Source organism: Neolamprologus brichardi, chromosome 1, assembly GCF_056152115.1.
Source record: "Neolamprologus brichardi isolate AB-2024 chromosome 1, ASM5615211v1, whole genome shotgun sequence".
In the NCBI taxonomy this organism is placed as follows: Eukaryota; Metazoa; Chordata; class Actinopteri; order Cichliformes; family Cichlidae; genus Neolamprologus; species Neolamprologus brichardi.
The window spans coordinates 29,692,786-29,705,276 of record NC_142104.1 but is presented as its reverse complement, the minus strand read 5'-3'; the positions used below and the strand labels follow the sequence as shown (position 1 = coordinate 29,705,276).

General features: G+C 40.9%; 1 protein-coding gene across 1 annotated transcript; it reads left to right on the top strand.

Moving 5' to 3' along the window:
• The first annotated feature begins 654 nt into the window (after window positions 1–654).
• Window positions 655–4,897, top strand: psma4 (proteasome 20S subunit alpha 4). Its single transcript, XM_035909114.2, has 9 exons — window positions 655–812; window positions 1,217–1,242; window positions 1,337–1,379; window positions 1,813–1,975; window positions 2,065–2,142; window positions 2,442–2,530; window positions 3,832–3,962; window positions 4,266–4,389; window positions 4,512–4,897. The coding sequence occupies exons 2-9, from the start codon at window positions 1,240–1,242 to the stop codon at window positions 4,664–4,666; spliced, it is 786 nt and encodes a 261-aa protein (XP_035765007.1). The 5' UTR covers window positions 655–812; window positions 1,217–1,239; the 3' UTR covers window positions 4,667–4,897.
• Window positions 4,898–12,491: the final 7,594 nt, after the last annotated feature.

The following is a 12,491-nucleotide window of genomic DNA, read 5'->3' as shown; positions in this document are numbered from 1 at the left end:
AACTGAAAACAGAAGAATAGTTCAACTCAATGACAACAATGACCCACAACATGTAAAAACATACCTAATGACCTTATGACTCTAAACTGTGTCATGTGCCATGACTCAGAAGTCATTTAGTATTTTTGTTTCTGCACAAGACTGATTATTTGTGAGAAAAACATGGCAGCAAAAGTGAAAGGGAATGTTTACAAGATTGTACTGAGACCTGTGAAACAGTGTTGCTGACAAAAAGAGATGGAGGTGGCAGAGTTTAAGTTTTTCACTGGGAGTGACCAGAATGGACAGGATTAGAAATGAGTACACCAGACGGTCAGCTCAGGTTGAGCAGTTTGGGGACAAAGTTAGAGAGGCAAGGCTGAGATGGCCTGGATATGTGCAGAGGAGTGACAGTGGGTGTATTGGACTAGGAATGTTAAAAATAGAGCTGCCAGGCAGGAAAAACAGAGAAATTCCTCACAGGAGGACATGCAACCTACATGCAAAGGGTTGGTGTGACAGAGGAGGCAGTTTATCCGCAGTGTCTACCCCTAGAGGGAGCAGATGAAAGAAGGAGGAGGATGTACTTTTGCTTCAGTAAAGTTGTCATTTTTAAAAGTGCCATTAGGAGGTGTTCAAGTACATCACTAACCAGCAGTCAGTGAGCTGTGCACTGTGTTACGGACTGATCGGTCCTCCCACTGAGAGGTGGCGCTGCTGAGCGGCTACTTCACTGACGCGGTACGCCGGTGTTTGTGAGGAAACGCCAAACTGAAAGTAGAGGACCTCTCATCCTGGGCAGAAGTACGCCAAGTTAGACTCGTTCACCCGAGGTAAATAATACACAATTACTATATAGTCACTACAGTACTTGTTATTCTAGCATAATTTTACTTCTTTACTTCCTTTTGTCGTGGAGCAGCTTGGCGACTTCGTTTGTTATGAACTAGCTCGTTAGCCTGCTAGCTAGCATGCTGAGATATTGCAGATTCATTCTGCTGCACCAGTTAGCCGACTAGCTGCCATGGGCTTATTAAAGCACGCGTTGTTTTTGTAAACCAGCCTCAGAAACTTTTAGCACCTATTTTGTTTTCTGACTTTAGCAAAATATATGTCCACTTTCTTTATCTCTGAATTCAGATACGTCTTGTGTCAATTTTAAAAAGGCATCGTTGTGTGGGTCTTGTTTTCTGCAGCTTACGCCTGTCTGTAACTGCTGCTCTTTTTACTTTTTCAGGATATTGCCAGCGACTTGAGAAAATGGTACGTAGCTGTTTCACTTTTTAAAAATCTCAAAATGTTATTTGTTTTTCTCAACTAGTATAGGCATTAATTTTGTGTTGTTGTTATTGTTTAGTCTCGCAGATATGATTCCCGGACAACCATATTTTCTCCAGAGGGTATGTTTTATTTCTTATCTAAGACTTTGTAACCAAGTACTGGTCAAAATAATCCAACACAAGAGGTCTAATACTATCATTCTATAATTACATTGTATTACAATCTCATGAGTTTTTGTTATTTTTATCCCTCTATGAACTTCAAATACAAGCTATCAAAATACACCAACTCATGACTAGTACTTAAAGCAGGAACATGTGGTTTAATGAGCCTAGTACAACGCCCTAGAAATAAACACTCTGGGTCAACGCATGAATAATTTGAGTTTAGTATTTTACTTCAGGGGCTACTTGTGAGCTCTTATACATAGTGAAACTGTTGTAAAAGTATTTTTCTTTAGTATTTCATATAGCCACTGTTTTCCAAAAACTGGTCTTAAAGGGGTTTGTTTTTTCAGTATTGTTCATCTAAAAACCCGACTGTAATTTACAGGACGCCTGTATCAGGTGGAGTACGCAATGGAAGCAATCGGTCACGCTGGAACGTGTCTGGGTATCCTAGCAAATGACGGGGTGCTGTTGGCAGCAGAGAGACGCAACATCCACAAACTGCTCGATGAGGTTTTCTTCTCTGAGAAGATCTACAAACTCAATGAGTAAGTGAGCTTCACTAGATTCTTACCTTCAAAATGTAGTCATTCATTTTGTTTTTTGGTTAACATTGCGTTTGTGGTCACATTTTCAGAGACATGGCCTGCAGCGTTGCTGGGATCACATCAGATGCTAATGTACTGACAAATGAGCTGCGGCTAATTGCACAGAGGTGAGTTTCAGAAGTAGACACATTTATGGTTGTAATAAGAAACAAAGAGATGATGGTGAATGCAGGCTGATATAACCACCACCAGCAGTTGTTTTCATACCCATAAATAAAGAAAAGCCTAAATATGTGTAGACTGGTGCACTTTCAAAATGAATCTTATTACTTGAGTTATTTTATCACAAAATGTGTTAAATAGTTGGTGATCTGAAGTTTGAGATTACAGCCTTAAACATGTGTCTGTAGTTTCTAACCATTTCTCTCATTTACACCAACCACTAACCAGTTTGAATTCTTCTTAGGTATTTATTGCAGTACCAGGAGCCAATACCCTGTGAGCAGCTGGTCACAGCTCTGTGTGACATTAAGCAAGCTTACACACAGTTTGGAGGTAAGATGCACTGTCTGTTTTAATGCTCACAGCCTTTTACATTGCTCACCATGGCAAATCTCCTCAACTTATTGTCAGTCCTTACATTTAAAGTGTTTTAAATGGGGATGTGCTTGACTGGTCAACTAGACATTTAAACACTGCTGCCCTTGCTCTTTAACACCAGAAACACTAGTTAGTTAAACATCCATTCATCCGCTTATCCTTTTCAGGGTTGCGGGGGGCGCTGGAGCCTATCCCAGCTGTCATAGGACGAGAGGCGGGCTAACACACAGAAACAGAAAATCATTCGCACTCCCAACTATGGGCAATTTAGATTAATCAATTAACCTATCCCCAATAAGTGCATGTCTTTGGATTGTGGGAGGAAGCTGGAGTACCTGGAGGGAACCCACGCAAACATGGGGAGAACATGCAAACTCCATACAGAAAGACTCCAGTTTAATGGTGGAGTTGAACTCAGGACCTTCTTGCTGTGCGGCACCAGTGCTAACCACCATGCCACCATGTTGCCGGTTAAACATAATATTCTTATTTTATTATTGTACAACTGTAGCTGCTGGTTCAAAGTCATTACTGTGCCAGCAGCTGCTAACCATGGCTATAGCCCCTGAAAGACAGCTGCACCACCCTCGCTCTCTGTCTGTCTATGAAGGGAAGTTTTGAATGGGAAAGAGGTGGGAGTAAAAAGAGGACAGCCATGCTAACCCGTGTAATGCTGCAGTACTTTGATTTTAGAAAGAATTAGCAGGTGTATGTCAGCTGTGTATGGAAACAGCAACCAAAGCCAGGTGCAACCACAATCCACAGCAAGGTGTGGAGGCTAGCATGTTGCCGTTGCTGCTAGCACTGCTAAGCTTAGCAATATTCTTCAAACTAATCTGACACTTTGTGTTTTTGCAGTGTTATACATCCATGATACAAAGTGACACACATAACAGCAACATTTAAAACACGATTTGATTAACAAGAAACGCGATTAACAGTTTCTTCTAGCCAATAAAATTCACCAAATATTTATCTACATCCAAATAACGTGCATGCAGTTTTTAGTGTTTTCTCAGTGTGTTTTGTATTCGAGACTAGTCAACTAGTGAGGTTTTTTTTCCTGTCATTTAAGTGACTAGTAAATTTGTTGCCAGGAACATCTGTAGTTTTAAATGTCTCTTCATAACACTGACTTTTATACCTTTTTTGTGTGTGTGTCAAACCTGATATCTGTGAAGAAGCTCTCCTCTCTGCTTAAAACACAAAAGATGTATTTTAGCATTTTCTAATAGCTGTGTGGTTTGTCTTGACAGGTAAGAGGCCATTTGGTGTTTCTCTCCTCTACATGGGCTGGGACAAGCATTACGGCTTCCAGTTGTACCAAAGCGACCCCAGTGGCAACTATGGAGGCTGGAAGGCAACCTGCATTGGAAACAACAGCGCTGTAAGCCCGAAAATACTCTGATAATGAAAATCTGTGAAATCATCTCATTACATAAACCAGATTGTAGTCTTAAATCTCAGAAGCTCGTGATAATCCTTTATTTACCTTAGTTTCTTTGATTTTTATTTTATTTCTTTATTTTTTTTGTCTTGGGTTTGGTTAAACCCATATAGTAATGGATATTCTAAATGTTTGTGTTTTTTCTAGTGAAATTCTAGAGGCCTAAGTGACACATGTATACACATATTTTTTTTTAATACACTGTTTTTGTGGCGTTTGACACGTTCACTTCTTTTGCTTCAGGCTGCCGTATCCATGCTGAAGCAGGACTACAAAGAGGGAGAGATGACTCTGTCCTCTGCTCTGGCTTTGGCTGTCAAAGTCCTCAACAAAACAATGGATGTCAGCAAGCTGTCGGCAGAGAAAGGTAAGGCGCAAAAGGACTTTCTTACTGTTATTTCCATTTACTATCAGTGGACCAAAATTGGGTCCTGCCTTGTTGCCAACAGTATACGATAATAAAACCCTGTTTCGCACCGACTGTTTCAGTGGAGATTGCCACCCTGACACGGGAAGATGGGAAGACAAAAATAAAAGTGCTGAAACAGAAAGAGGTGGAGGAACTCATCAAGCGCCACGAGGCCGAAGAGGCGAAGGCTGAGAAAGACAAAAAGGAGAAGGAGCAGAAGGAAAAGGACAAATGAGCAAAATAATAACTTTCTTTTCACCCGTGTCACCAAAACCTGTTTTGTTTTGTCTTTTACATTAAACATTTGGAAACTGATAGAAATGTTGGTTTATTTGTACATGTCATACACGTGATCCGTGTTTTATTTACACAATAAAACACGGTTTAGAGCAATATCAATGTAATAAGCAGTATGCTGAATTTTGAAGTTAATTAAAGGCCATCTGTATGGCTGTGTTGTCATAAACGCCCCTTGTTTTTTGCCACTTGATGGAGCCATTGGTCTTGTGGATGAACACTTTTTATTCAACATAAGAGAGGCTAAGAAAACACTCTACTTTTGGTAGTATCGCAATTAATTGTGAAACTGTCACTTCAAAAATAAAAAAATCCAACATGTTGAAGCACGCATCTAGTCACCAAAATCGAGATCACAGTTTGACTATTAATTCAAAGAAATAGAAGTTATGTGCTCTGTTTTCCCAGAGAGGCAGATAAATATTTACCACATCTCTTGCATAACTTTCTCTTCCATGACACTGAGCGTTAAAAATAAAGTTTCCTCTGTTTACTGTTGGGCCATTGAGCCTCGCATCCTTCAGCCAGCTCCATCTCACTTCCTCTGTAATGTGATCTGCTTACCACTTGATGGCGAATGTGTTCACCTTTCAAATATACTCCAGCCAATGTCCTTCGGGTCTGTGTTAGGCAACACGTGCACTTAATTCTTCTCATAGAGTCGTAGCATGGCTCTATCATTTTTATCTCAAAACACTGCTGAGTTTGCACCATAAACTATGAAAAATAACCGTCACAATTTGGTTAACAGACGTGCTGAATACAGAGCAGTGGAGCCAGACTTGCAGATGTAAAAGTTTAAAATAAATCACACATAATCCTAAGTGATCGGGCAATAGTTGTCATTATGCCATCAATTTTGTGTACACAAACACTCAGATATGTTGGATAGCATGGTATTAAGAGCAGGTGGTTAATATGAACACAACTCCGTGCCTGTATCACTGGTGTGTGATCAGTAAAGGGAACTTTGTTACAAACGATGTAGGTGATCACTAAAACCAGCTGTTGTTAACACTATAGAACATATCCACTAGAAGGTTGAGCTGACCGACACCATCACTTCCTGTATAGACAGAAAATATCTCAGCAGAGCTCCAATCAATAAAGCAAATCTTCTGGTCAGTGTTTGTGTTTTGGACTGTTCATTTCTATTTTTCTTTACATTCTTTGCTATAGAACTTTATATACATAAATATATATACATATATATATACATATATATATATATAGATAGATAGATAGATAGATTTTATATGTATCTTTTTAGTCTTTTCACATCACCTGGAAAGATTATGTTGCACTCACCTAGTTTTTAATACAGCTGTTGATTGCCAGTTTCTTCCATCATATTTGCTAAAGCAAGGTTGTGTATATTGCATTGTGCTGTCAGCAGTACGCGACAGAATTTGTTCACGAGTGCTTTTGCACATTTTTATTTATAATATAGGCTCAAATTCACAAGTGTTTGGACAGTGGCACAGTTTAGGAAACCTTGCGTCTGCATGTCAGCGCAATGAAGCAATCAACACTGTTTAGTTCAGATTTGCAGCTTTATTTTAGTGGGTTTAAAAATACTGCAAAATTTCTATAAATAGAGAAACAGTGGAGTGACGGCATCCTTCACAGAAAATGGGGTTGTCCCATAAATTTGCCCTCCCGTTGAATCTGTCGGCTTTCTCTTTGTTCATAATGAGACTCGAGTATGGCCTCCTGAACTGCATTGTTAAAGCAAGATGGCAGAGTGCTGTCCAGAGCTTTCAGATTTTCATGTTTTGGTTATAAAGGTCTCAGACAAAGAGGAATGACAAGAACAAAGTCGATATTGCTCTGCCTTTTCTGGCACGGAGAGCTCTCAGAGCTACTGAGGGTCTCTCAAGTTAGTTGTGGTTTCTGTTGGTTTTTTATTTTTGGTTTTTTTTGTCTTTTTTGTCTTTCTATCTTTTTATTCTTGATAACAACACAGGATAGCAATTAAATGAGACATATCCATGACAACGACATGGAGGACTTGCAAGAACAACAGAAACTAGAAAACAATCGTTTTAATACAAGGGACGGTCTAATGCACAAATAACTGCTGTGCAAGTAAGTTTAACTATATTCCCGTCACTGATCAAATAAAAGATAGGATTAAATAAATGTTAATATTAAAATTAATAACATTAATAATTATCATCTTTATCCCCTATTTGCTGTGATGAATCTGTAATGTTACAGATTTGCCTTTTTTTTTTTTTTTTTTTTTTTTTTTTTAACCTGTCCCGTTTGGCTCTTTTGCCATCAGAATTATTGTCTAAAGGCGAAGAAAGATGCCCAACGGATTTTCTTTCCCAAATTGACCATCCCAGCTTTGCCGTAATGGTCCATTTGATTCACCTTTTATTCTTTATTTTATTTTCACTTGCTGAATACGGGACAGACTTGACTGGGGGAAAGAAAAGGGAGAAAGAAAGAGGGAAAGAAAAACAGTTGAGAAGAGGGACGGGGGAGAAGGGCATAAAACAAAAACCAACAGAATAAGCAGAAAAAAAAAAAAAAAAAATACATATATCGATCACCTGGATCACCTGTTGAGAAAGAAAAAAGAAAACAAGCAGAAGAAAACGAGAGTAATAGAATAAACAACATCACAATGATATATGGGAATATGACAGTAAATACTAAATATTAAACATTATTGTGCAGCACGTAAGATCGACAGCACAGTGTGCTTTGAGGTAGGAGCCAAAAAGGGTGTAGTTTGTGTGTGTGATCACCCGTGTGTACACCTGTGAGCATGGACGCGCTTGTTTTCTTAAAAGGTTCCTTCATGTAATGATCTGCTAGAGGGTGTGGGGGGCCACTGCCCCGTCCTCCAGGGCATGAAGCAGGTATGGAGGAAATCAAAACACCAGACATCCAGAGGCCCCCAGAACACAAGAGACCAAGGAAGACCAACAGAGGGGCAGCCGTGCCACTGTCCCAGAAAGAGCTGAGGAGAGTCCCAGATGAGGGGTCACCCAGCAGCCACGGAGCAGAAGCCAGGGGGGGTTGCAGTGACGTGCCCATGAGCCCCGCCGGCAGCCAGCTGTGCCTGAGTGACCGAGCCCCAGGCCGAGAGGCCGGGGGCACCCCACCTCCAAAGTGGCCCAAGCGAGCCCCAGGCTCCAGGCCCCGATAAGCAGCCGCCAAGGAGTGAGCCGGTGTGTACCTGGACGCCCACCCCCGGACACAAAGAACCACCAACGCACCGATGTCTGAGGGAGTCCGCCCCCGGCAGGGGAAGTGGTGGGGGGAGATAGGCCTCCAAACCTTGGAGGGCCTGAGATGTCCTCAGAGAGATGGCGTCTGATACCCAACCTGACATATATACACAGACATACAGGCACACACAGATACAAACATCCATTCCCACCCCAATCCCACAGATTTGCCTTAAAGCGTTCCTTTTTGATAAAGCATATAGTCACAGCTGGATCATGTGACCCGGACTCCTCCTTTAGTTATGCTGCAATAGGCCTAGGCTACTGGGAGCCTTCCCATGATGCATTAAATGTTCCTCCTTCTATCACCTTTTTTTACTCACATGTGTTTATACACCACTCTGCATTTATCATTAGTTGTCTGTGAAGGTTCTCAGTCATCCAGGTCATCGTAGTCAAAGGAGCTTGCAAAGAAAAGCGTCTGGACTTCTTTAAGTTACTTGAAGACGTTTCACCTCTCATCCGAGAGGCTTCTTCATAGGGGGTCATCTGATTGTTGGGTTTTCTCTGTATCATTGTACAGTCTTTACCTTACAATAATAAGTGCATTGAGGCAATATATAGATAACATTGAACTGATTTGAAATGAGAAACATTTGGAGTGACCACTTAACAATTTGGTCTATTTTCTAAATAAATAAATAAAAAAGTAAAGCACTGGGCCAGCTCAGCAACACAAAAACGTCTTTAAGACTATGAAAGTAAACTAAAGCAGACAATGGTGAAACTCTTTCCTTGGCCTCCCTAGGCCAAAGCGAAAACACTTGAGCAGACAAGGTTACCATGGTCAGCATCTGCAAACAAGAGACACTTCCATGGATGTAAATACAAAGGAATAAAAAAACAGGCTGCAAGGTTAGTGTCACACTGGTGGCCCTCAGAAACAGAAGTGTCAAGTTAGATTAGGGTATCTAAAAAAGCCTGTTCAAATCTGGACTCTCAGGACAGATTAACCAGAATGGGGAAAATAGAGAAGTATGGAAAGTGAAAGGAACAGCTTTCTTACAAACATCTGTCAAACATGGTGGAGGCAATGTTATGGTATGGGCAGCTGCCAGTGGAACTGAGTCACTAGAGTTTATCGATGATGTGACTGTTAATAGAAGCAGCAGGATGGTCAGTGTGCAGGGTTGTACTCTCTGCTCAGATTCACCCTGTTGCTAAAACTGATCAGATGGCCCTTCGTAGTGCAGTTGGATAATGATCCAAATCATATCATGATGAGTTTATTAAAGTAAAGGATCAGAAATGATAGATAGATAGATAGATAGATAGATAGATAGATAGATAGATAGATAGATAGATAGATAGATAGATAGATAGATAGATAGATAGATAGATAGATAGATAGATAGATAGATAGATAGATAGATAGATAGATAGATAGATAGATAGATAGATAGATAGATAGATACAATGGAGGGTTCTAACCCCAGAATCTTGGAATGAATTATGGATTTGACGGGGAGCCTCAGTGGATGGATCAGCAGTGCGGTTACCTGAGAGCTCCTTGAAAGGCTTGTCAGTAAATGATTCAGAGATTATTTGCAAAGACAGAGGGAGTAGTGAATTACAAAGGTTGTCAGCACTCGTCTCCATCTCAGCCCCTGAGACACAAATGGGTCTCCTCGCAGCTGTGTTCCTCAGCTGAAAACAAGCAGGAGTAAACCAAACACTTTAGATGCCTGGTTAAATGTCTTGCAAAATAGATCATTAAATAAATGAATGAATAAACAAATAAATAAATAAATAAATAAGTAAGTAAAATTGCATTGCTTTGTTTATGCTAATCTTGATTGTTAAACCAGATGTCAAAGTGAATATTATCAGTCATGCAGAAGATAAACTGAGAGTAGATGAAAATATCTGCCTGGTCACAAGTGCCAGCTGGTGGCAGAACACAACTAAGAAGGTAACTTTAGGTAAACTAAGAATGGAAAAACACGCTCACACAAAAACGCAATGTTTTTCTTCTTCAAGACAGCTTTCTAACAGGAGAGTTTGTGCGTGTCCCATTAAAACTGATGTATTTGAGCTAAATCCAAGATAAAGGCTACTGAATTGAAAACTTCTTTTTGCTTGACATCAGTCTTTCAGGTTGGATCTAACATGGACTTAAAATGTAAGTCAACAGCACTAATTCATTTAAAGGCCAGGCGTGGTGTGGCCACAGTGTTGAGTGGGAGGGTTCTTGGCATCTGAATGACTGTTGGCCGCTTGGGGACTTCCCCTCCTGGGCCCAGGCCAAAAGAAATTGTGTAGCAAACATGTCCAGTGACCTCCCCCTTTTTCTAATTCTGTAAATCTAAAGTTTTGAAAAAAGGAATTTTAACTTCTCGGTTTAAAATTTCACTTTTAAGGAGAGCAATTCATCTTAAGGGTCACCGAAGCTTCGTTGAACTTGCATATCCTCCAAAACAACCCGAGCATGTTGGGATGACTCTCATGGAAGCCAACCACTATGATGACACAGATAGGGAGACCATGGCAATCTGCTGCAGTGTAAACAAAGCACCAGAAAAGCACTGGAATGTCTCTGCAGTGGGAGCTGGAGTATGAGGTCAGCCAGAGGCCAAGGCAGGTGGTATATATCAGAATTGAGGCTGACATCTCAGCATTAAGTTATCCAAACAAGAGGCAGGCGGTATGTTATCCTGCTAGCGCTGGAGGAGGAGCGGCAGGAGCAGGAGGAGGAGATGATAGAGAAGGAAGGAAGAGTCAAAGAGAGAGGGGGGGGTGAAGGAGAATGAGAACAAGGGGGAGTGACCATATAATCGTCTTCTCATCTCTCCCCCAGTCCCAGAGGAGGGGCCACACCAGTTAGCATAAAAGGCTAAACATAACATGAAACTTGCTGCCTTTTTGAAGCCTTTGATCCCATCGCTGATCCTGAGAGTCTAAGCCACCTATCACTGGCATCAAGTCCAAGATGGTTTACAGCACAGGAGACTCCCAGCCATCCAGACTTTGGACTTGCACTGATGCAGGGCTGGGACCACGTGTTTGACGACTGACGAAATCAGTTCAGTGCTTCTTCTAGGCCCACCTGGATCTGGCTCAGAACGGGTTAGGCATGGTTTGCAGTCATGCCATGCAGCTCATCTCTGAACCTGAGCCATGCAAAGATCAGCTCTTCTTAAATGGCTAGATTAAAAACAAATAAGGACACATTTATGTTATTATTGCCACATGTAAAAACCTTAATTGAGTCAAAGACCACTGATCAATGGCCATGAGTACCATTCACAGAGAGTTGGGGAATGGCTGCAATCACAGCATTGTAAGATGGCGAAAGATGTACCCTTAGGCCCCCTCCTCGATTCAGAGATGGTCCTCACAGCCCATTGTTCCTTCAGAGGGCTGGTTTCAGTCATTATACAAATGTACTGTTTATAAGATTGGGGAAACCTGCAGTCAGCTGAGACTGAAGAAGTCACTTGGATGAGTGACGAAACGTTTCTCCCACAAAACGCTACGTCCAGATGAACAGAATCAACTTTTGGAGATTTTATTTTTAGTGTAATCTTTTTGTTCTTTTTCTTCCTTTTTTTTTTAGATAGGAGGAAATAACAAGATGACGGGAAATGAGGAGCACACAACAAAGGTCAGAGGCCAAAGACAAACAGAGGAAGGCACCAGCATCTTAACCCCTAAACCACCAGGATGTTCCAGGTCTGACCTAAGAAGGATCAAGACTTTTAGCACGAGTACATAAGCACAGTGTGAACCCAAGGATCATTTATTCTGTAGTGTTGGGTTAAATCTTCTTTAACAGCCATTTTTATTACTGCCCTAAGTCTTAATCTAGAAACTGAAGGAGGAGGTTGGCTTCAGGTGCATGAAGTAAAGCTCAAAGTTCAGCATTTCACACCAAATTAAACTCATTCAGCTACTGAACTGGAGCTGCTGCTTCTTTCTGGATAAGATGAAACATGTGGCTATAAAAGACTCACTGGCTGTGTCATATAGCTTTGTCATCTTTAAGTTAATAACTTCAGCACAGCATCCAATTTGAAGTATTGTAGGTAACTCGCAAACCTGCGCTTACACCAGGTAGTCGTCATCTTTAAACTATGAAACTATGTCTTTAATCAACATCTTTACTGACTGTACCATTTACCATCAGGCTCCAATTTAAAGCCAAGGCCACTCAGTGATGTGTGAAATTCTGACCTTACTGGGATTCAGGAATTAAATAATCTTCTCATCCGTGACAGTAATTTTGCGAGCAGCCCGCAAATCCAGGAGATTACAGGCTCGCTGCTCACCACCAGATCAAGACGGTTCACCATAAATGGAGTTGAGGAGCAGTAAACAATAATTACAAGCCGAGCTCCTGATATGACCTATTATGGAGAGGCAAATGAAGCTATGTTGCTGCTGGCACATAATAGCAGGCTTTGTGGGGCATTATACTATATTGGCATAGGCAGATATTTTGGGGAAAACATTTACATGGCCTTGAAATAATAATACATGGTTAATGTAAAAAAGGTTAAAAAGGTTAAAAAACCAAAA